The following is a 24870-nucleotide window of genomic DNA, read 5'->3' as shown; positions in this document are numbered from 1 at the left end:
AATTTTTGTCTATCTGCTCTCTTTCCAGAATCCAGCTGATGCAGTATGTTATATACGGTATTGCCTCTTTCTTCTTCCTGTATGGGATAATTCTGCTCGCGGAGGGATTTTACACCACCAGTGCTGTGAAGGAGCTCCACAGTGAATTCAAGACCACCATCTGTGGACGCTGCATAAGTGGAATGGTACGATGTGACTGTAACTGTATTGCAAAATAATGTGCAGTCTCGCTGTGGACAACATTCTTGACTCTTGTAAAACTACACCATATCGCCTAAATATAAATGGACACCCCCTGCTAATTAATGGGTTTGGCTATTCCAGCAGTGTTAATCTCGTCAATGAAATTACTGACGTAAATGTTTGTTGATGAAGGGTGTTTTTGATTTCATCAACGATAAAAAAGAGACGCAAAAGAGCATCATGACGATAATCAAACAGTTTTAATTAAAGCATACAGTTGACGAAAAACAGAACAAGAAAAATTCTTCAAGATATCATTAAACATTTTTTTTTATATACAGGTGCATCTCAATAAATTAGAATGTCGTGGAAAAGTTCATTTATTTCAGTAATTCAACTCAAATTGTGAAACTCGTGTATTAAATAAATTCAATGCACACAGACTGAAGTAGTTTAAGTCTTTGGTTCTTTTAACTGTGATGATTTTGGCTCACATTTAACAAAAACCCACCAATTCACTATCTCAACAAATTAGAATATGGTGACATGCCAAGCAGCTAATCAACTCAAAACACCTGCAAAGTTTTCCTGAGCCTTCAAAATGGTCTCTCAGTTTGGTTCACTAGGCTACACAATCATGGGGAAAACTGCTGATCTGACAGTTGTCCAGAAGACAATCATTGACACCCTTCACAAGGAGGGTAAGCCACAAACATTCATTTGCAAATAAGCTGGCTGTTCACAGAGTGCTGTATCCAAGCATGTTAACAGAAAGTTGAGTGGAAGGAAAAAGTGTGGAAGAAAAAGATGCACAACCAACCGAGAGAACCGCAGCCTTATGAGGATTGTCAAGCAAAATCGATTCAAGAATTTGGGTGAACTTCACAAGGAATGGACTGAGGCTGGGGTCAAGGCATCAAGAGCCACCACACACAGACGTGTCAAGGAATTTGGCTACAGTTGTCGTATTCCTCTTGTTAAGCCACTCCTGAACCACAGACAACATCAGAGGCGTCTTACCTGGGCTAAGGAGAAGAAGAACTGGACTGTTGCCCAGTGGTCCAAAGTCCTCTTTTCAGATGAGAGCAAGTTTTGTATTTCATTTGGAAACCAAGGTCCTAGAGTCTGGAGGAAGGGTGGAGAAGCTCATAGCCCAAGTTGCTTGAAGTCCAGTGTTAAGTTTCCACAGTCTGTGATGATTTGGGGTGCAATGTCATCTGCTGATGTTGGTCCATTGTGTTTTTTGAAAATCAAAGTCACTGCACCCGTTTACCAAGAAATTTTGGAGCACTTCATGCTTCCTTCTGCTGACCAGCTTTTTAAAGATGCTGATTTCATTTTCCAGCAGGATTTGGCACCTGCCCACACTGCCAAAAGCACCAAAAGTTGGTTAAATGACCATGGTGTTGGTGTGCTTGACTGGCCAGCAAACTCACCAGACCTGAACCCCATAGAGAATCTATGGGGTATTGTCAAGAGGAAAATGAGAAACAAGAGACCAAAAAATGCAGATGAGCTGAAGGCCACTGTCAAAGAAACCTGGGCTTCCATACCACCTCAGCAGTGCCACAAACTGATCACCTCCATGCCACACCGAATTGAGGCAGTAATTAAAGCAAAAGGAGCCCCTACCAAGTATTGAGTACATACAGTAAATGAACATACTTTCCAGAAGGCCAACAATTCACTAAAAATGTTTTTTTTATTGGTCTTATGGTGTATTCTAATTTGTTGAGATTGTGAATTGGTGGGTTTTTGTTAAATGTGAGCCAAAATCATCACAATTAAAAGAACCAAAGACTTAAACTACTTCAGTCTGTGTGCATTGAATTTATTTAATACCCGAGTTTCACAATTTGAGTTGAATTACTGAAATAAATGAACTTTTCCACGACATTCTAATTTATTGAGATGCACCTGTATATCCTAAAAAGAATTCATTTAAATGATCCACTCATAGTATGTTTGGGATTTAAACTGGACTGCTTTACAAACTAGTAGATTACCTCACTCAAACACAATCTCTCTCTCTCTCTCTCTCTCTCTATATATATATATATATATTATTGCCATTAATTGGTCATAAAATGTAATGTCATCTTCATCAAAGTCACAAGTATAGACAAACACAATGTGCTTAAGCTAACAACACACAAACAATTATAATCTTTCATGTATTTATTGAACACATCACATTAAACATTCACAGTGCTGTGGAAAAAGTAAGTGAAACTTTAGATTTAAAAACTGGCCGATCCTCCTTTGGCACTGCTTTTCAGCCAGCTGCGTCAAATCATAAAGACAGTCAGACACACGGACAAGCTTCGTACATCTCTCTCCCGTCCGCCGCTGTCCCCTCCCCTCAATGGAACGCGAGGCCGGAGTGGCACGGAGCCTTGCTCTGCCCAGATGCCACTCGGCTCTGCGCTGCTCATCACAGACCTGCACAACGTTCAGAAGGAATTTTGGACCATTCTTCCTTACAGAACTGCTTCAGCTCAGCCATATTCTTTGGATGTCTGGTGTCTCTCTTGAGGTCATTCCACAGCATCTCTATTGGGTTAAGGTCTGGGCTCTGACTGGGACACTCCAAAAGATGGATTTTCTTTTTTTAAGCCATTCTGTAGAGGATTAACTTCCATGTTTAGGGTCATTGCCCTGCTGCATTACCCAGCTTCTACTGACATTATCCTGTAGGATATCTTGATAAACTTGGGAATTCATTTTTCCCTTGATGATGGCAAGCAGTCCAGGCCCCGAAGCAGCAAAGCAGCTGCAAATCATGATGCTCCCTCCACCGTACTTCACCGTTGGGATGATGTTTTCATGTTGGTATGCGGTGCTCTTTTTATGTCATATGTAGTGCGGCGTGTTCTTCCCAAACAATACAACCTTAGTATCAACAGTCCACAAAACATATTTCCAGTAGTGTTGTGGAGTGTCAAGATTGCCTTTGGCAAACATCAGGCACGCAACAATGTTTTTGTTAGAAAGCAGCAGCTTCCTTCGTGATGTCCTGCCATGAACATCATACCTGTTTAATGTTTTCCGTATAGTAGACTCATGAACAGAGATGTTAACCAGTTCCAATGATTCCTTCAAGTCTTTAGCTGTCACTCTAGGGTTCTCTTTTACCTCATTGAGCATTCTGCGGTGTGCCCTTTGAGTCATCTTGACTGGACGGCCACTTCTAGAGAGAGTACCTATAGTACTAAATCATCTCTATTTATAGACAGTTTGTCTAACTGTGGACAGATGAACATATAAACTCTTTGAGAAAACAGCAATTCTTGATCGTAGGTCTTCTGAGATCTCTTTTTTGCAAAGCATGGTCCACTTCAGCAGATGATTCTTTTGAATAGCAAATTCAAAATGTTTTAATGCTTTTTATAAGTCAAAGTAGCTCTAACCCACACCTCCAATCTTGTTTCAGTAATTGGATGCCAGATTTGCCAACGCCTGATTCTATTTAGCTTTTGTTGATGTCTTTAGCCTAGGGGTTCACATACTTTTTGCAGCCTACACTGTGAATGTTTGAATGATGTATTCAATATGTACAAGAACAATACAATAATTTGTGTGTTATATGTACATGGACAAAACAATAATTAGTGTGATATGAGTTAAAACATATTGTGTTTGTTCATTATTGTAACTTAGATTAAGACCAAACCATATTTTAAGAGACATTTATTCATAAAAACAGGTAATTCCAATGGGTTCACAAATTTTTCTTGCAATTTCTTACAGTATTTATATTGTATGTATACAGTATATACATTTATATGTAAATATTTGTGTGTGTGTGTGTTTTATATATATATATATATATTAAACTTACACAGACATCAAATCAAATGAACAGTTAAACTTGAACCAAGTTAAACGCTAGTCAGAATGCGCAACTTGCGTTGAGAGTATGCCGTTTCCTTAAAAATGCGCTACACAAAACGCCATATCCTAAAAAGATAGAATAGTCGGATTGTAAATAATTCACAACACAACTACTAAAAATAGCTAATACTTAGGTATGTTATTAATTATATAATTATATTTAATGCTACTATGTTTCAGGTGCTCAAGTTTTTAGGACAGTTTTCTCATTTTGTTTATGTTGATAAATCTTTAATATGCTTGATTACATGATTAAAAAATTAAATGTTTATACTTTTTTCAAAATGTTGAAATATTTGGTTAAAGTTTGGTCTGTTACAGTTTGATACTTTTTTGTAATTCTACATATTATTCTTTTTTTTTTCTTCTTTTTTTTTTTTGGACTAAAATGATATGCCATTTTAATCTGGGTAAAAGTCACTAAAATTATTGAATATGACATGACAAAATATTAACTACATTAAAAGGACTTTTTAATTAATGGACAAAGATTATGAATAAAAATTACATTGGTAGCCATGTTCAACATCCATTTAAAAGCACCAGAAGAGTGTAAGTCCCTAGTAATGACAATAATTTTGAAATACAATTTTTAACAAGCACATATGGGTGTGGTATTCATTTGGCAATATAGTGTATGAATGGCAGTGTATTTTCATAACAATTCACAATAATTCATTATATTCAACACAGAAGTCTTAACCGGTTTTGCATTGATGGTCTCTTTTGATGACATCATTAGATGTTTAATCAATAGAAATATTTTAACAAATGTACTATGAGCAAAGCTGCTTGCAGAACATGAAATATCTTCTTCTAAGATACTTTAATGTTTTTAAATGTCTCTTTCTCAGTTTGTATTCCTCACATACATCCTTGGCATTGCATGGTTGGGTGTGTTCGGCTTCTCTGCGGTTCCTGTGTTCCTGTTTTACAACATGTGGTCAACTTGCGCTGCCATGCGCTCACCGGTGGCCAACCTCACGTCCATCGAGACAATCTGTGTGGATGTGCGTCAATACGGTAAGGAGTTTTTCAGCTGAATGATATAACTGATCAATGAGCCTGACTTCGTGCCTAAGAATGCTTGGAATAACCGAATACTTCAGGCCGATTTATACTTCTCCGTCAAACCTACGTTGAAGCCTCCAAAATTGTAATTATACGTTGCATCTACACAGCTGTGATTGGTCTGCTTTGTAACCTGAGACCGTCAACCAGGATGGTTAAAAAAAAGGTAGCTTAGGTAGTAACATTTTCTTCCAAGATTATTGCAAGATCTATGCATCATATCCCATTGTATTTGAGCTCATTTGAATCAGGTGCATCTGCTATTTTATTCTGTTATTATTATTATTATTATTATATTATGTTTTATGAAGTTATAAGCGAGAACATGACAAACAAATGTTTACAACTTATAAATTCTGTACTTTCAAGGCTTTATACTTTATAAAGATTTGGTCTGTAAGTGAAACAACGTGTAACTCTAATTTGTATTGGGATACAGGGATTATTCCATGGAATGCAACACCGGGAAAAGCATGCGGCTCAACACTTGAAGATATTTGCAACACCAGTGAGGTATGGCAATAGTTTCCATGCATGGATTTACCAAAGTTCACACAGAGTACTTACTCAAATACGTAGATTTAAGTACACACAGATTTAGAGTCTTTACGCACAGTAATAGGAGAGGATGTGGCCACATTTTTAAAAGAGTGTTACAAAGAGCTGGACAATAAACATTTAAAACTAAAACATCTAATATTCTAAAAAACATTATACAGTATGTTAACATGAGACAAGTGTAATAGAATCAAACTCCACTCACAGGAATTACATCAGTAACACATAACCAGATGTTCATCCGCTTAGAAAAGTAGTCTCACCTCGATTTAGACACTTCAAAGCTCAAATAATAGTCAATTTCTTTCTGTGTAATCAACATTATGCCAAAAATGCTGTTGACGGAGTTTAGATTGTATTTGTAACAGGGGGGATTAAAATGGGAAAGGAGGAGGCGGGAACTGGATGAACCATCAAAGTAATATTTAATGAAACGGATACAAACATAAACACACACATGGTCTCTCTCGAACTGCTGCATCCGGCTTGTCTTTATCCCTCTCCTCGGCTGATTAGCCCGATTGGGGGCTGGGTGTGTGCACTCACGGCCCGGCTCAACCCTCCTCCTCGTCACACTCCTCCCTCCTATCGGAACCCCTGGCATGACGTACATCCCCCCTCCTTTCCGAGGTGGGGGGGGGGGGGCATTGCCCTTCTGGCTGCACCTGCTGGCAGGCTTTCCCCACCTTCCTCGACCTGGGAGGGAGACAAGGGGAGGGAAAGAGTGAGGCGGAGCGACAGTGAGAGAGAGAGAGAGAGAGAGCGGAAAAAAATAATAATAATTGCTCACTGGTTCCCAGACACGCCATCGCCTGGTCCTCGACCACTCGATGACAGCCACTCTTCCCCAGGCGGACAGCAGCGAGTCCTCCGACTCCTGGTGGATGGAACGCCCCTCTGCGTTCTGGCAGCCGGTAGCAAGCCCCTCCGCCCCTGGCAGCAGCTCCACCGCTCCAGGCAGCCGGCAGCGAGCCCCTCCTCTCCTCGCAGACGGCGGCTGTTCCTCCGTGTCCAGGTGGCTGGCAGTGACTCCTCTGTCCCCTGGTGGACGGCCGCGGCTGCTCCTTTGGGTGGATGGCAGTGGTGAGGACTCCATGACAGCGTATCCCTCCTCCCTCCCGGGTTTCGGTACCAATGTAACAGGGTGGATTAAAATGGGAAAGGAGTAGGCGGGAACCGGACAAACCATCAAAGTAATATTTAATGAAAACTAAAACAAAAAGACACAAACATAAACACACAAATGGCAGCTCCGTGTGGCTCTCTCTCTCTCGGACTGCTGCATCCAGCTCATCTTTATCCCTCTCCTCGGCTGATTAGCCCAATTGGGGGCTGGGCGTGTGCACTCACGGCCCAGCCCCACCCTCCTCCTCGTCACAGTATTCAACTCAGAACATTCATTTTACCAAAGGGCCTTCAGAATTAAATCAATAACATGTAACCAGAACTTAATTCGCCTAGACAAGTAGTCCCACCTCATAAAGGACTATTTAGATACTTTACAGTTCAAATAATAAACATGTTTATTTGTGCTTTTAAAGCATCTGGAACGCTGGCCCCATAGACTTCCAGTGTAAGTGTGTTAATATAACTGTGATTTTTGCTTTATTTTTTTAAACTCTAGGGAAAGTAAATTATTTTCTGTGGTAATCAATATTTTGCCACAAATGCTGTTATTAGAGCATTTTTAAGTGAGTGTGAGTGAAGATATCTCTATAAACAATATTTTCTGTTTGTGTGTTGTAGTTCTACCTGTCGTATCATCTATATATTGTTGCCTGTGCTGGAGCCGGAGCTACAGTCATCGCTCTGGTAAGATCATGTCTCTTTCTAGATGAGGGACTGTTATGGTCAGATATGGGGTGTTTGCTCCTCTCCCTTTTTATTTCGTTGTTTCCCTGAGAATCACCCCTCCCTTCATTCCCAGAGCCATCTACTGCAAACCATGTGCTTCAACGGCTCACATCTAATGGTTCGCTAAAGCTGGCATCTCACTAGCCGACTTGAAAAAACTTGATTTTGATCGGCACATAGTGTCAAACCTACCAACTGTTTTGTCTCGCCCTCTTCTGTCGTAGGTTTGTCACACTCACTGATTAGGGATGTTTGAGGGGTAACAGATTAAACCACTGCAACTCTTCAATTCCCTGTCGTTTGAAACAAGAACATGATGCAAACATAAGCAATTGTTCTAGATTGAATTAGAAAACAATTAAATTGGAATACAGATTGATTGTGTATTTGTTCCTTCAGTGGTTTGCCCTAGACAGTTTACATTCATACAACATTATTTACATTCAGTAAACACATACCGTTCTGCTTAATTTAAGTGTAGAACTGTAGAAAAACAGCATCAGAAAAAGCTGACTGAACTGGCTGAAAATCGGCTAGTGGGATGGCTATGGAGCCATATTTGTGCCAAAAATAAAACAAACAAATAGAACGGAAAATGTAGACTGTGGATGAGAAAATCGTGCACATGACTCCATAAGTGGTATGAATTTGTTCATATTGAATTTTGTATTTGTTCATCGATCCTGTAGCATTTGTAGAATAGATTGTATTTATTTGTGGAATATGAATTAGGTTCATATGAAACACTTTTTTATTAGGGCTGTCGATTTATTGCGTTAATTCGGTGCAATTATACAAAAAATTAATTATCGCAATTAATCATGTCCCCGTATCGTAATATGAGAAATTTCAGCTTGAAGTACCACCTGTTTTCACCAGGGGGCAGTAAGTGAAACTCACTGTATAGGCAATGCACAGCTTATACAGAGAACAAACCACACTCACCAACAGCAGACAGCACAAGATGAGAACACACTCTTGCATATAAACATGGCTTGATGGAGCGCAAATCCGAATGCAGGGATCTCAAGATGTGTTTTTCTACGTTTCAAACTTCATTTAACTTGACACAGCAACCTAAAAACAGTACGTTACGTGTAACTGAGACGATCCAAAAGCGTCCGACTGATGCAGGTGTACATTAACGCATCCTTAGAAAAGCCCTTATGATAAATCTCGGACTGATTGACGAATTCAGTTGCAAAATGGATTGCGTTTTCACTCTCGGGCCAGATGAGGCCTGCTAGTGCATGTCGGGGTAGTTGCGTTCCCACTGTCACTTCAGGGGCTTCATCGTGCCTTCTCAGGGCCAACGGCCAATGGCCCGCCGATTACCCTTTGGCCAAACAAGGCCAGCCGGGGATTAATTTGGGTTTAATGTCAAAGGCGGAGTTTCGCCGAACTTCCCAGATTGTGTATCCAGTGCACAATGGTACAGGTTTGGGAAAAATAAAAAATATAAAATATGGGCACAATACAAATTCGTTAAAATGCCCAATGGACAAAGAGGTGCCCAAAGAAATTACTTTCCATGGTTTGGTGAACTTTCATAGACTGTGTGCTCGGACATCGTCCCACTGTTAGTGGAGAGACCACTCGGGACACCATCGCAGTTACACTCAGTGTGTTGTGAACGCTAACTTATCTAGCTAGTTAGCTAATGTTTACAAACGATATAAACTCGATATTCTAGATAACTAGATAACATGACACCTCAGCTTGAACTTCCCTTTCGCTTGTGAAATGGGCAGGGTATGTGACGTTGGCACCGCAGGTCCAAGGTCCGAGGCTATTGACTCCGGCTGGCCAGTTGATAGCCCTGGCTCGGAATAATGGAAAAGCGGCTAATGAGTCTTATGTTCAGTAATATGTAAATAAACAATATATTAATGCTTTACTTGTGTGCCAAAATAATGTAATGCATTTTAATTATCTGTATTATTATTATTTTTAATATATATATATATATATATATATATATATATATATATATATATATATATATTTATAATTTAAATATAAATATTTATAATTATTTAATTATTATATATTGATTTATTGTTATTTTAGGGGCTTTCTAAGCAAATAATTTTGTATGCAATTAATTGCGATTAATCAGCATACCATGTAATTAATTCAATTAGAAATGTTAATCAATTGACAGCCTTAATTTTTTATTTGTTGTAAAACACAGTGCATTTCTTTAAGCCAGTGGTACACGACAATTGCCCTTGAGTTTCTCTCAAAAGACCCTTTGTATTTGCATATCACTTTGTGTTTGTTTGAAAGTCAAGGTTTTCTTTGCGAAGCAGAATGTGTTTGTTTGCACGTTATTTTAGTTTGTTTAGTTTTGGCACAAATTTAGCTCCATAGAGGCTGCATTAGCAGTGTGGAAACTTGCTTGTTTTTCCTATATCTCGCTGACTGTTTGCATTGAAATCATTAGATATTTTTCTTCATTTTTGGGGGTTTGATTAAAACAAATTACAGGACTCAATATAGACAGATTAATATACTTCACTGATCCATGAAGGGAAAGTAATTTATCTTAAAAATAATAATAATAAAGCCATCTGAATGTGATTGAACAAAAGACTTCATATAGAGTTAACTGTCACTATAACACTACAAGTTTATCAGTCCACCATGATGTCTCATTCCTTGTTTTCTCTTCCACCAGCTCATCTACATGATGGCTACCACATATAACTTTGCTGTTTTGAAGTTTAAGAGTCGGGAGGACTGCTGCACTAAATTTTAACATTTTTGCATGAAGTCGCCTAGAATGAGCAGCCACTGACAATATGGACTAAAAGCATAGAAACAAAAGCAAACAACATTACTTTTGACATATAATGTGTAAATATAGGATTGTATACAGATGTAGTGTTTTTGATGCAGGTGCTGCGCTTGTCTGTAAACATGTTTATCAGGGGCAAGACTTTTTTTTTGCTTAACCACTAATTTTGCTTAATTTTGAGGATAGCGCAAAGCCCCTTTAAATTGCTCTCTGAATCTTGTTGGGCTACAGGATTATTATCAGTTAGTGTTGGTATAAAGCACAGTAGTGATTCGTCTTGGCTCCGGAAGTATTTTCCCTTTCATTTTCTCCACAGTAATTTCAAGTATTTAAAAATCAGATAAAGATAAAAGAACATAACAGTGTACTACATTTATGAGGGAACTACTTATCCCAGTGGTACAATAAAACCTATTGATTGTAAGTGTAAAACACAGTAGGTCTGTTCTGAAAGGTTTTTATGTTATTACTTAAAATAATGTTTGCTATGGAGAAAATGAATGATTTTATTTTTCTTACGGAACCCGACTGGAAGAAATAATTTTTTTTATTTTTTTTAGAAATGTGCCAATTCTACACGTGCCATTGAAGCCCTCCAGTGTTTTTATAGTATTTTTCTTTCATACTTGTTTACAGTTTTCATTGTTGTGCTTTTTATAATTTCCATGCATTTGTTTGCGAGCAGTATTATGAAGGTTGTTGGTATTTTTAATCTTAATTAAGTGACACGAAGACACTATACAGATGCTTCAAAACTAACTTTAGTTGTTCTTTTACCTGATGGTTAGTTAAAAAGGTGCGGTTGTTGGCATAAATGTAATTAAAGTAATATGTATAGAAGTGTGGCCTTTTTCTATCAAATATAATTTTTAAATATAAGTGAAAAGTGATTAATAATGTGTTAATTGCTGTCACTATACTGATGAGCCAAAACATAATGACCACATTTCTAATATGCTGTTGGTCCTCCATGTGCCACCAAAACAGCGTTGACCCGCTGAGGCATGGACTCTACAGGACCCCTGAAGGTGTCCTGTGGTATCTGGCACCAAGACATTAGCAGCAGATCCTTAAGTTGTCCTGTAAGTTGCGAGGTGGAGCTGCCGTGGATCGGACTTGTTGGTCCAGCACATCCCACAGATGTTCAATCGGATTGAGATCTGGGGAATTTGGAGGCTAGGGCAACACCCTGAACTCTTCATCATGTTCCTGAAACCATTCCCGAACAATGTATGCAGTGTGACAGGGCGCATTATCCTGCTGAAAGAGGCCACTGTCATCAGGGAATACTATTGCCATGAAGTGTACCTGGTCTGCAACGATGTTTAGGTAGGTGGCACGTGTCAAATTGACGTCCACATGAATGGCCGGACCCAGTGTTTCCCAGCAGAACACTTCCTCCACCGGCTTGTCATCTTCCCACAGTGCATCCTGGTGCCATCACTTCCCCAGATAAACGGCGCACGCATATACGGCCGTCCACGTGATGTAAAAGAAAACGAGACTCATGGGAGCAGGGGACCTTCTTTCACTGCTCCAAGGTCCATTTCCGATGCTCGTGTGCCCATTGTTGGTGCTTTCGATGGTGGACAAGGATCATCATGGGCACTCTGACCGGTCTGCGGCTACGCAGCCCCATACGCAGCAGGGTGCGATGCACTGTGTGTTGTGACACATTCCTTCCATAACTTTCATTAAAATTTTCTTTGACTTGTGCCACAGTAGACCTTCTGTCGGTTTGAACCAGATGGGATAGCCTTCGTTGCCCTCGCACATCGATGAGCCTTGGGCGCCCAACACCCTGTCACCAGTTTGTGGTTTGTCCCTCCTCTGACTATTGTCGGTAGGTACTCACCACTGCTGACCGGGAGCATCCCACAAGTCTTGCCATTTCAGAGATGCTCTGACCCAGTCGTCTGGCCATAACAGTTTGGCCCTTGTTAAAGTCGCTCAGGTCTTCACTCCTGCCCATTTCTCAACACGTTGACTACGAGAACTGATTGTTCGCTTACCATCTAATCTACCCAGACCTTGACATGTGGCCTTGTTAGGAGATGATCAACATTATTCGGTCACTTGTGAGTGGTTATAATGTTTTGGCTCATCAGTGTATAGAATTAAACAAGTTAAGTTCAATCGACAGCATTTGTGGCATAATGTTGTTTACCACAAAAAAAATTAGTTGGACTCATCACTCCTTTTCTTTTAAAAAAGCAAAAATCTGTGTTACAGTGAGGCACTTACAATGGAAGTCAATGGGGTCAATCTGTAAATGTTAAAATACTCGCTATTTCAAAAGTATAACCACAAGACATAAACAATGTGTGTTAACATGATTTTAGTGATAAAATCACTTACTAACCTTTTCTGTGTAACTTGCGTAACACGGTAAACCCTAAAATGACTGTAAAAATGATGATTTAAACAACTTTACAGCTCAAATAATACACAGGTTTTAACAGAAGAATTCATGTAAGTGTTTTTATAAAATTATAAGCGTCACATTTCTGCCTTTTAAACGCTCCAAAAATTGCCCCCATTGACTTCCATTGTAAGTGCCTCATTGTAACCCCAATATCTGCTTTTTTTAAAGAAAAAGTGGGACAAGTTGAAATAATTTTTTGTGGTAATCAACATTATGCCACATATACTGTTGATTTAGCTTAACTTGTATTGAACCCGGAATATTCGTTTAATGATACACAACTATTTAGTCATGTAGTCAAAAAAAAGCACATTGACAAAACCAGATTAAATTCAAAACTAAATCTATATAATCAGAACACAATAAGGTATGTCATGACTTGCTCATAATTGTTATTCACTATCCTAATGACTGCATATTTTAACATACCTGGAGAAATGAAGATAAAAACAAACAAAATCTTAGCTAGTGATCGCACATGGGTTTGTGCCACGCGCCTGAGAATGCCGATAGGTTTTAGACTTTTCTCTCTGAAGGTTATTCACATAATTTGTTTTCAGTTGGTGTTAATAATTCAAGCTATGAAATAAAGAAATATATAGTTGGGGTATGAAAAAAGGTAACACTTTCTATTAGAGGTCGACCGATAGTGGATTTTGCCGATACGATAACTAAGGTGGTGGAAAAAGTCGATAACTGATTAATCTGCAGATTGTTTTTTTTTATATAATCAATTTATAGAATGATCAAAGACTTCTTAATCTTTCCTTACTATGAAGGGCTCATACATTGAGGCTACAAGAGTCCAAAATGAATACAATCCCCAGAGCAGATTATTGTGCAACTAAAATTCCAATAATAACCAGAAACATTAAGATTTGGTGCATAAAGTAGGACTTTTAACTATAAACAAGCCTGAAATACATCAGGGACTTTATTTTAAAAAATAAAAATGCAACTATCGGCACTGATTAATCAGTAAAACCGATATATTGGTCTACCTCTACTTCCTGTGAAGCCCATATTCATAATGCACTGTAAGGACATTATAAATGCATTATAATGCATGCGAAAAGTCTCATATAATATGTTGTGACTTCTCATAAATAATTGTAACCACAATTATAATACATTATAATACATACCTATTCATAGTAATACCTTAGAATACAATGCATAATCATAAGAGTTATCATTTATTTTATCTATTTTTATTATGAATAATATAGCTGCAAGCAGTGATGACGGGCCCAAGCATTACAGCGCCTTCGCCACCTGGTGGCACTAGGAAAACTAAGCATGGTGGGCGCATGCATTTGAGAGGGTAAATATAAGAGGTATATTTCAAAGTCACAAAGTGTCACACTTCATTTTGCCAGTTGGTGGCGCTAAGACCGTGACCCACAATCCACATCCACAAGCCACATCCATGCGATCAGCCCCCATGAACAAACAGCACCAATATGATTTAAATCACACAATACACGAAGAAATATGGAACACTTCCTGTTTCCCACTTTTTCCATTAATTTATTGCCTCACCATGGCAACACCATTCAATATATCAAAACTCTGTTTGCAGTTTAGCATAATCAATGTCTTGCATAAGGTTGCCTAAATTTGGTGACAGTCACATGAATCTCCTAGGAGGAGTATTCAAAAGTTCAGAGCCTGCAATCTTCCTGATGGGTGGAGCTAATGACTGTAATTTTGAAAGTTGTCTGGCTTGATGAGAACAATATATGTAACAAGTTTGGTGACCGTAGAAGAAACTAACCCTACCACTTTTGTCAAAAGGTGGTGCTAGAGAGCTCTCCGGCCATGCCCATGTTTTAACTTTTGCCCAGGCCTAATGGCCGACAACTCTGATGTGTGTGCAAAATATCATGAATATTCAAGCATGCCAAGTACCTCAAAAACATGTGAATATACATTAAAAGGAATAATGACATTTAATGCGTTGCCATGGCAACACTATTTAAGATATCAAGAATCCCATTAGAATTTCAAAGTCTATTCAAAGTGCCACACTTCCTTCCGCCAGTTTGTGGCGCTACAACCGTGACCCACAATAGCCACATCAGTGTGATCAGCCCGCAATGCCAAACATATGCTTAATTTGGATGTAAATCACACGATGCACGCAGAAGATATGAGACACTTCCTGTTTCCCATTTTTTGACATTGCTTTATCGTATCACCATGGTAACACCATTCGATATATCAAAAATTCGTTTGCAATTTAGCATCGTCAATGTCTTGGCATGATGTTGCCCACATTTGGTATCTGTAACATGAAATCCCTAGGAGTATTTAAAATTCCTGAGCATGCATTTTTCAAACAATCCAAAATGGCCGACTTCCTCTTGGGCGGAGCTTATGACTGTCAAAGCGAAAGTTGTCCGGCTTGATGAGATCTATATGTGTACAAAGTTTGGTGACTGCAGCTCAAAAGGGATGTTCTACAGAGCCCCCATGAACATGCCCATATTCTAGGTGGCGCTACAGAGCCCCCCCTTTGCACTTTCAGTGCTTGGGCCCTAGTTAGGTATGCTTTAAGTGACAAAAGTAATGTCTTATTAACATCCATTAAATATTTTTACATAGTTATAAGATATTACAAGACATTACATATGTTTTAACCTTGCTTTGCAAGTTTTTCTTAATGTCTCAAAATTTACATTGTGAATGTGTGTGTTCCTTTGTATTCTGTGCATTTTACTATAAATTCCATTATATAAGCTTGACTTGTAATATTTTGTATATTACAACTTTATGACAATACCTAATTTATACTGTATATTACACTACTACTTTTGAGGATAAAATTGGATGTTTATTGTGTTATAATGCATTATACTCTTAGGTATAACTATGAATAAGCTAAATATTATAATGTATTATAACTGTAGTTGCAATTATTTGTGAAGTTATAACATATTATAAGACGTATTATGAGACATTATCAATGCATTATAAAATGGGCTTCATAGAAAGTGTTACCAGAAAAAACGTTTTAACGATAAGTTCTGAGTTGACAAGTTTTTATTGAATGCACGTAACTGTTTGGTATTAAGTTGCAATGTTGCAAAAAAAAAAAATATATATATATATATTTTTTTTTCTAGTTATAAGCATAAGAACAAGACTTAATATTTCATGCCATTCTGCTTTTTAAACATTTTTTTCTTGTTTTAAGGATGTTTTCATATTTTTACTGTAAAGTAGGACAAAAATACAGAATTTTTTTTGCATTGTATTGCCGGTTCACAATTCCTTCTCTTTTAGTTATTTTGATATTACCTCTAAAAATACTTCAAACAGTTTTGAATTAACACAGATCACATGCTTCATTTTTGCTTAGTTTTAATTTTATTTTCCAAGATTTTGATGACTGTAGGTTTTTACTTTCTATAAGAAAAATAAACGTTCTTTTTGTGTACAAAATATCCTTAATAGTCTTTATTTTGAGGACCTCACCAGGGTTGAAAAGATCATTTTTTATTTCTAAATACAGTTTGTGTTGTGCTGTGCGTTTTCATTACTAACCTTCATTTCAAGCTTGCTTTTCACCGCTTTGCATTAAATTCACATCCTTCTGTTTGCTCACACCCCAACACTCTAATACATCCCATTCCTCAATTCTAATAATATGAATTAGTTTGTGTATTGAAGTATGTGTACTGTGTTTATTAATAGATACGGTAGGTGTAGTCTCTTGTTGCAAAATGTTTGTGTCTAACTTTCTTGTACATATAGGGTGAATTCAAATACAGTGGCGGCAAAAGGTATTTAGAGACTTCAGAAACACTTAAAAATGTCTGAATATCATTGTATTAAATATTGAGTATTGAATCTATTGAGTAAAGTATTTAATTGTTCATGTTTACAGATAATGTGATCAACTACACTTGTGGTTACTCTGTTAGGACGAGGGCTGGGTATTGATTCAGATTTCCTGATTTGATTAATAAGCTCTTGATTCGATTCAGATTTCTATGCGACTTCATTAGATTCCAATTCATTTGGGTATATTTCAGTTAAAATGTCCATTTTGCTTAATTTGACAATTCACAAAACTAATTTTGACAACAAAATACAAAATAATAGAAGCAATACACATGCTCTGCAAAAAAATATTTTTATGCTATGGTATTTGGTTATTTTTGACGGAAATAAATTTCTCATTTAATAAAAATGGTTTCAAAGACTTGGTGACTTTTCCACCATTTGCCATCTGAACATAAAAAAAAAAAAAAAATTGGACTTGATTCGATAAGTCTGTGGTAGTAAAAAAAACAAACAAACAACAAAAAAAAAAACTTTGGTATTCACGGTCAAAACTGACCAACCATTGAAAATTAATGGGAAAAACCAAAAAACAGAGCAATTTTTTTTTTTTATCTGTCAAATACAATCAATAAATCAGCCACAATGCAAAAATAAAAACAGACAGAAATTACAGGGTGAGACTCTAAAACATCCTCACCCAAACAAACACCCACTCACACACAAACACACTTACACACACAAAAACGAACTGGTGAGACTATAACAGAGCTTTTTTTTTTTTTTTTACATTTGTCAAAAAAACTATAAATAAGTCACAATGCTAAACACACACACTCAGAAATGAAGGGATGATATGATAACACACTCACAATGCAGAACACACACACATTTGCAAAATACATTTTTACTATAGAACGTTTTAAATTGAAAAATGATCACTCTGATTCTCCTGTTTTATACTCTAATTGAATTTTCTGAATTTTCAGTTCATTTCTCTTTCTTGATGTTCATTTTCTTGACATTATTATGCATTTACTTTGAGTTATACAATTTTATGTTTGAAATAAATTATTGGTAGAAAAATGTTTATTCTGTGTCTTCTCTTTGTAACACCATGGTCAGGTCTGATTGCAAACATAATGACATAATGTACAATTTAGAAATTTACATGTAAATAAGATAAAAATATTATAAAATCCCAAAAGAAATGCATAATTTTATTGTTCTTACTTCAGGGAAGAAGAAATGGTATCATTATCATCATCAAAAAAGGGGGGTTACTTATCTAACCCTTCCGGTCAAAAATTATTTTTTCTTCCGGTGAAAAATACATTTTTCAGTATAATTTTTATCTAAAAAAATTCTCTCAATTCTCTGCATTTTTTTTCTTTTCAAAAATGTGTTTAAAAAATAAATAAATAAATAAATAAAAAACACGACAACAAATGCCATATGAAATATATGTAACCTGAGGTATAAGCATTTCATTGTGGGATTTCATTTATTAGTAGACTTTCAAACATTCCGTTTGTATTGTTGTTTGATTAATATTAACAACATACTAGACAGTGAAAGGTGCATTTACATTCAAGTCTGCTATTTTGATACAAATCCGCTTTCTTGTCCTGCAGTTTAATAATAATACGTTTTATTTATATAGCGCCTTTCTAAAACCCAAGGTCACTTATGTGTTTGCGTTCACTTTACACATAACTGACTGTGTTTACATTAATACCTCACAAGACAGGCACTTTCACTTAATATATCATATATTTATCATGGTGTAAATAACCATTTAGGCACATATCCGCGTTTGCTCAGATACCGAAACGATGATCTTCAAGATTGATGTTATTTGTGTAGTTTCTCGGTTTACTCTCTTTTCCTTTTGGCCTGTTAGCGAGATTGACATCATGAACACCCCTTTCATTGAGTAAAAGATCAATCTTGTGATTTTAAGAATTGTTATCAAAATCGTTCAAATCAAGATTGCGGTTATTCGGAAAAACTATTTTTTTACCCATTGCTAGTTAGGACAACTTGAGCTGAACTGACTTCATACATCCACTAAAAATCTCCAGTTGATTAAAAATTATTGAGCAAACATGTTGGTTCTGAGAAAAACAAACATTGACATTCAGACATTTTTAAGTGTGACTTAAGCGTCCAAATACTTTCTGGGGTCACTATAAATTCGCCAACTTTTTGCCTCCGAGTCGAATGTTTATTGGCTGAATTCACCCGACACCTTCACATATTAGTTTAGCGTGTGGCTTTGCGTCATTAACATGCTCACTGGCCCTCCTCCTCGACCTCTCTCTTCCAGATCCATTACCTCATGATCCTCTCGGCAAACTGGGCGTATCTGAAGGACGCCAGTCACCTGCACGCCTACCAGGACATTAAAATGAAGGAAGAGCGAGAACTGCAGGACATCCAGTCACACTCCAAAGAATGCCTCAATTCATACTCGTAAGAATGTCCCTCACGGGGGTCAAGAGGTCAAACCAGGGACACAACGACACACACTAACCAGCTCTAACACACTAATGCATCTACTGCTTTCTTTGTCAACTAACATGCAATTTGTGGGGACTTTGTTTGTATTCTATGTTCTTTACGTTTTATATACATTTTCTTTGTCCTTTTGTCGCCCGTAAAAGTGTGAAACGTTGCACTATTCAAAATAAATAGTTTTGTGATCAGTATTTTTGTGTCTTCAGGTAATAAATATCTAAACATCTTTAACCCTCTGAGACCCAGCGTAGAAGAATTGCAACGTTTGTTTACATCAATTAAATAGTACCTTTTTTTTTTAAATAAAAAATTCAGAGCTGTCGTTCTGAATTGTATCACAACAACAGTTTTAGTGGGAAAAAAACTGCAAATTGAATGTCACAGTTTGCTAAGGTCACGCAAAATTCTCCCCCGAAACAAAATATGCCTAAAAATCGAAAATTTTATAATCGGTGGCTTCTTTAAAACACGATCAAGGAGGAAAATAAACAAAATACGATCAGTCTCTATGCTTGGGTCTCTGAGGGTTTATTTGGTATTTTACCAAATTGGCAAATAATGTATTTCTTGTTTTAAGCTTAAATGTTACAAAATTAATTGAGATTTTTGCTAAAAAAAAAAAAAAAAATTATGATAATAAAAACCCCACTTCTGAATCGCTTTTGATTCAAGATCTTTTTCTAGATGTACTACGTCTTGCACAGTTTTGCTTCTCAAGTAAATGTATCTTGTTTTAAGGATGTTTAGATATTTTGTTTACTAAAAAAAAGAAAATACTGAAGAAACAATGCTGTGAAAAATTAAGAGCGTTCATTAAAGAAACTGCCCTCAAATGACAATAAAAAAAAAAAAAAAAAGCAAATCGGATTCTCTTCATACCATGATGTGATTTGCCTTAAAAGATGGAAAATATTTTTATTTATTTTTTATTTCATGTTGGCTTGAGTGCAAGTGATGGCTATAAACAAAGTCCACTATTTTTGCATCCTCTTAAATTTGGAAATATTTAGCTTAATTTTTTGTCATACTATTTCAAGAAATATAATCACAGATTATTCTGCAGTTATTATAATGTGAATATTGTATGACATGAATTTGATTAGACTGTACAGCTGGTTTCTATTGTTGAAAAGCATGCAAATGTTTCTATGCAGTGACCTAAAATGACCTTCGGTAGGCACATGGTTTTTACCCTATACCTCTCATTTACCACTATGTGTTTTCATATAGCCCATAACTAGTATTATTTACAGTGGCTCCAAAAATCATTTTCCCCCTTCATTTAAACCTGAAAAAAGATTCTGAAAAACTTAAAGTGCTATAAAATTAAGAAATATTTCAGATTTGGGACTATTTGTAGGTCCAAACACTAAGAAATAGTATTTCTGTTAAATGACAATTTTCACTCAAATGTTATGTTGATATATGTAGTGAAAATGTTTTGTATTAAATTAGAAAAGAGTGACTACTGCTCTCAGACATTGGCTGAGTTTTGGCATTGCATACTAGTAATAACCATTCTCGATTTCTGCCATATCTTTAAACGGCACGAATAGTAAAAGTTGTACGATAGTATGCTATTCCAAACTCTGCCTTATCTTCATTGTCTTGAAATGTCACAATGCAAAATTATATCTCAAATATCTTAAACAAGTTTCCTTCTCAGAAGAGGAGTTTGACACTATGCAGAAGCACAATTTGATTTCCATTGATAATTTTACTTGTAACAAACTCTAGAGTAAAGTGTAAAGTGTACTGTAGAGGCTCATCTCGCCTCTTTTGTCATCTTTTTGTTTTTCTTTGTATTATTCTTCTTTCCCAGCAGGTATAAATTGCACCAATGTGAATGCAAAGTGGAACTAAATGTGTTTTTTGTATGTTTGTTTTGGCGATGTATCACAACAAACATCAAAATGTGCAATTGTAAATACTGACAAAAATTGCCGTCCTGTTTCATAATAGGTTGAAGACATTATTATAATGTTTGACCACTTTTAATGAAGGATATATCTGTGGTAATACAGCTGTGATCATTTGTACTGACCAATATTGTAGGCATCATTTGCCTGGCTTTTATATATAATGTGTGGTTAGTGTTTTATATTTTTATTAGAATTTGTTTAGTTCGAGTTTTGTGTTCATTGCTATGTATTAACATACAGTGCATTCAGAAAGTATTCAGACCCCTTAATTTCTTTCACATTTTGTTTTGTTGCAGCTTTATGCTAAAATGCTTTAAATTATTATTTTTTCAAATCAATCTACACTCCATACCCCATAATGACAAAGAAGAAACCAGATTTTTTGATAACTCTGCAAATGTATAAAAAACAAACAAAAAACAACTGAAATATCACATTGACATAAGCATTAAGACCCTTAACTCAGTATTTAGTTGAAGCACCTTTGGCAGCGATTACAGCCTCAAGTCTATTTTGAGAACGATGGGACAAGCTTTGCACTCCTGGATTTGGGGATTTTCTGCCATTCTTCTCTGCAGATCCTCTCAAGCTCTGTCAGGTTGGATGGGGACTGTCAGTGGACAGCCATTTTCAGGTCTCTCCAGAGATGTTCGATTGGGTTCAGTCCGGAGCTCTGGCTGGGCCACTCAAGGACATTCACAGAGTTGTCCCTAAGCCGCTCTTGTGTTGTCTTGGCTGTGTGTTTAGGGTCATTGTCCTGTTGTAAGGTGAACCTTCAGCCCAGTCTGAGGTCCTGAGCGCTCTAGACCAGGTGTTCATTAAGGATATCTCTGTATTTTGCTATGTTCAGCTTTCCTTCAACCCTGACCAGTCCCCCAGTCCCTGCCGCTGAAAAACTCCCCCACAGCATGATGCTGCCACCACCATGCTTCACTGTTGGGATGGTATTGCACAAGTGATGAGCGATGCCTGGTTTCCTCCAGACATGGTGCTTGGAATTGAGACCAAACAGTTCAATCTTTGTTTTATCAGACCAGAGAATCTTGTTTCTTACATTCTGAGAGTCCTTTAGGTGCTTTTTTGCTTTCTTGCACTGAGGAGAGACTTCCGTCTGGCCACTCTGCCATAAAGCCCAGATCGGTGGAGTGTTGCAGAGATGGTTGTCCTTCTGCAAGTTTCTCCCATCTCCACACATGATCTCTGGAGCTCAATCAGAGTGACCATCGGGTTCTTGGTCACTTCTCTTACCAAGACCCTTCTCCCCCGATTGCTCAGTTTGGCCGGGCGGCCAGCTCTAGGAAGAGTCCTGGTTGTTCCAACCTTCCTCCATTTAAGAATTATAGAGGCCACTGTGCTCTTGGGAAGCCGAAATATTTTTGTAGCCTTCCCCAGATATGTGCCTCGACACAATCCTCTCTCTGAGCTCTGCAGCAACTCAGCAAAAAAAGAAACGTCCTCACACTTTCAAGTGCTTTTATTTTCAGCAAACTTAATGTGTAAATATTTGTATGAACATAAAAAGATTCAACAACTAAGACATAAACTGAACAAGTTTCACAGACATGTGACTAGCAGAAATGGAATAATGTGTCCCTGAACAAAGGGGAGGTCAAAATCAAAAGTAACGGTCAGTATCTGGTGTGGCCACCAGCTGCATTAAGTACTGCAGTGCATCTCCTCCTCATGGACTGCACCAGATTTGCCAGTTCTTGCTGTGAGATGTTACCCCACTCTTTCACCAAGGCACTTGCAAGTTCCTGGACATTTCTGGGGGGAATGGCCCTAGCCCTCACCCTCCAATCCAACAGGTCCCAGATGTGCTCAATGGGATTTATATCCGGGGTCTTCACTGGCCATGGCAGAACACTGACATCCTGTCTTGCAGGAAATCATGCACAGAACAAGGAGTATGGTTGGTGGCATTGTCATGCTGGAGGGTCATGTCAGGATGCACATGCAGGAAGGGTATCACATGAGGGAGGATGTCTTCCCTGTAATGCACAGCGTTGAGATTGCCTGCAGTGACAACAAGCTCAGTCCGATGATGCTGTGACACATCGCCCCAGACCACGACGGACCCTCCACCTCCAAATCGATCCCACTCCAGAGTACAGGCCTCGGTGTAACGCTCATTCCTTCGATAAACTCGAGTCCGACCATCACCCCTGGTGAGACAAAACCGCGACTCGTCAGTGAAGAGCACTTTTTGCCAGTCCTGTCTGGTCCAGTGAAGGTGGGTTTGTGCCCATAGGCGACATTGTTGCCGGTGATGTCTGGTAAGGACCTGCCTTACAACAGGCCTACAAACCCTCAGTCCAGCCTCTCTCAGCCTATTGCAGACAGTCTGAGCACTGATGGAGGGATTGTGCATTCCTGGTGTAACTCGGGCAGTTGTTGTTGCCATACTGTACCTGTCCCGCAGGTGTGATATTCAGATGTACCGATCCTGTGCAGGTGTTGTTACACGTGGTCTGCCACTACGAGGACGATCAGCTGTCCTTCCTGTCTCCCTGTAGTGCTGTCTTAGGTGTCTCACAGTACAGACATTGCAATTTATTGCCCTGGCCACATCTGCAGTCCTCATGCCTCCATGCAGCATGCCTAAGGCACGTTCACGCAGATGAGCAGGAACCATGGGCATCTTTCTTATGGTGTTTTTCAGAGTCAGTAGAAAGGTCTCTTTAGTGTCCTAAGTTTTAACTGTGACATTAATTGCCTACCGTCTGTAAGCTGTTAGTGTCTTAACGACCGTTCCACAGGTGCATGTTCATTAATTATTTATGGTTAATTGAACAAGCATGGAAAACATTGTTTAAACCCTTTACTATAAAGATCTGTAAAGTTATTTGGATTTGTACAAAATTATCTTTAAATTATCTACAGTGTCCTGAAAAAGGGACGTTTCTTTTTTTAAATTTTTTTTTGTTTTTTTTTTTGTTGAGTTTTTGACCTCATGGCTTGGGTTTTGCTCTGATATGCATTTTCAGCTGTGAGACCTTATATAGACAGGCCTTTTCAGATCATATCCATTCAGTTGAATTTGCCACAGGTGGACTTCAATCAAAGTGTAGAAACATCTCAAAGATGATCCAGAGAAATGGGATGCACCTAGTGTCATAGCAAAGGGTCTGAACACTTATTAAAAAACAAATGTATTAAAAATAAAAAAAATGAAATACCACATTGACGGTATTTCATTTTTTATTTTTATTTTTAATAAATCTGCAAAGTTATCAAAAATCTGGTGTTTGCTTTGTCATTTAGGGGGAATGGAGTGTAGATTGATGTGAAAATAATTATTTAAAGCATTTTATCATGAGGCTGCAGCATAACAAAAAGGGTTCTGAATACTTTCTGAATGCACTGTATGTGAATTATATATGATGCCACTTTTGTAACCTAATAGTATACTGTAATTTTTAATTCATTTTAGGGGATTCCCTTTATTTTTACGTAAACTATTATAAGAATAAAAAAAGTTAAAAAAAGAAAGAAAAAAAGCTTTTTTTTTTTCCTACAAGATGAAAACCGATGTCTGACAGTGAGCATATTCTGCACAAACCTTTTTATAATTCATAACTCTCTTTTATAAACCTCAATCATTTATTAGATAATGATTTTTATTTATTTTTATTTTTATTAATAGACCAAAATGTATTTACATATGAATACTGCATGTTTTTCCCCAAGGCTTTAAAAACTGGTAATATTCACCAGTGACGACCATTGGAATTCACTCGAAGTGGATGTAGAATCAGATTTATTTTATCTGCTCAAAACTAATAATTTTATGATCAGCTACACTGTACATGTATTCAGTTCTTTGTAAAAAAATAAAATAAAATACAAAAATA

General features: G+C 37.4%; 1 protein-coding gene across 3 annotated transcripts in view; it reads left to right on the top strand.

The window, feature by feature from the left end:
• The window catches only part of LOC127447006 (neuronal membrane glycoprotein M6-b-like), a 68768-nt gene extending 43898 nt beyond the window's left edge, over window positions 1-24870 (top strand). For 2 of the 3 annotated variants that reach the window (XM_051708443.1, XM_051708442.1), the window contains exons 3-7: window positions 29-185; window positions 4932-5100; window positions 5588-5661; window positions 7453-7518; window positions 18904-24870. In XM_051708443.1, the coding sequence (XP_051564403.1) occupies window positions 29-185; window positions 4932-5100; window positions 5588-5661; window positions 7453-7518; window positions 18904-19053 (616 nt within the window). In that variant the 3' untranslated portion in view covers window positions 19054-24870. Of the gene's footprint in view, window positions 1-28; window positions 186-4931; window positions 5101-5587; window positions 5662-7452; window positions 7519-10240; window positions 16233-18903 lie in introns of those variants that run through there. The other variant, XM_051708444.1, reaches the window with a different exon arrangement.

This window comes from Myxocyprinus asiaticus, chromosome 10 (genome assembly GCF_019703515.2).
Source record: "Myxocyprinus asiaticus isolate MX2 ecotype Aquarium Trade chromosome 10, UBuf_Myxa_2, whole genome shotgun sequence".
In the NCBI taxonomy this organism is placed as follows: Eukaryota; Metazoa; Chordata; class Actinopteri; order Cypriniformes; family Catostomidae; genus Myxocyprinus; species Myxocyprinus asiaticus.
The sequence above is the reverse complement of the archived record's forward strand: the minus strand, read 5'-3'. Positions and strand labels throughout refer to the sequence as shown.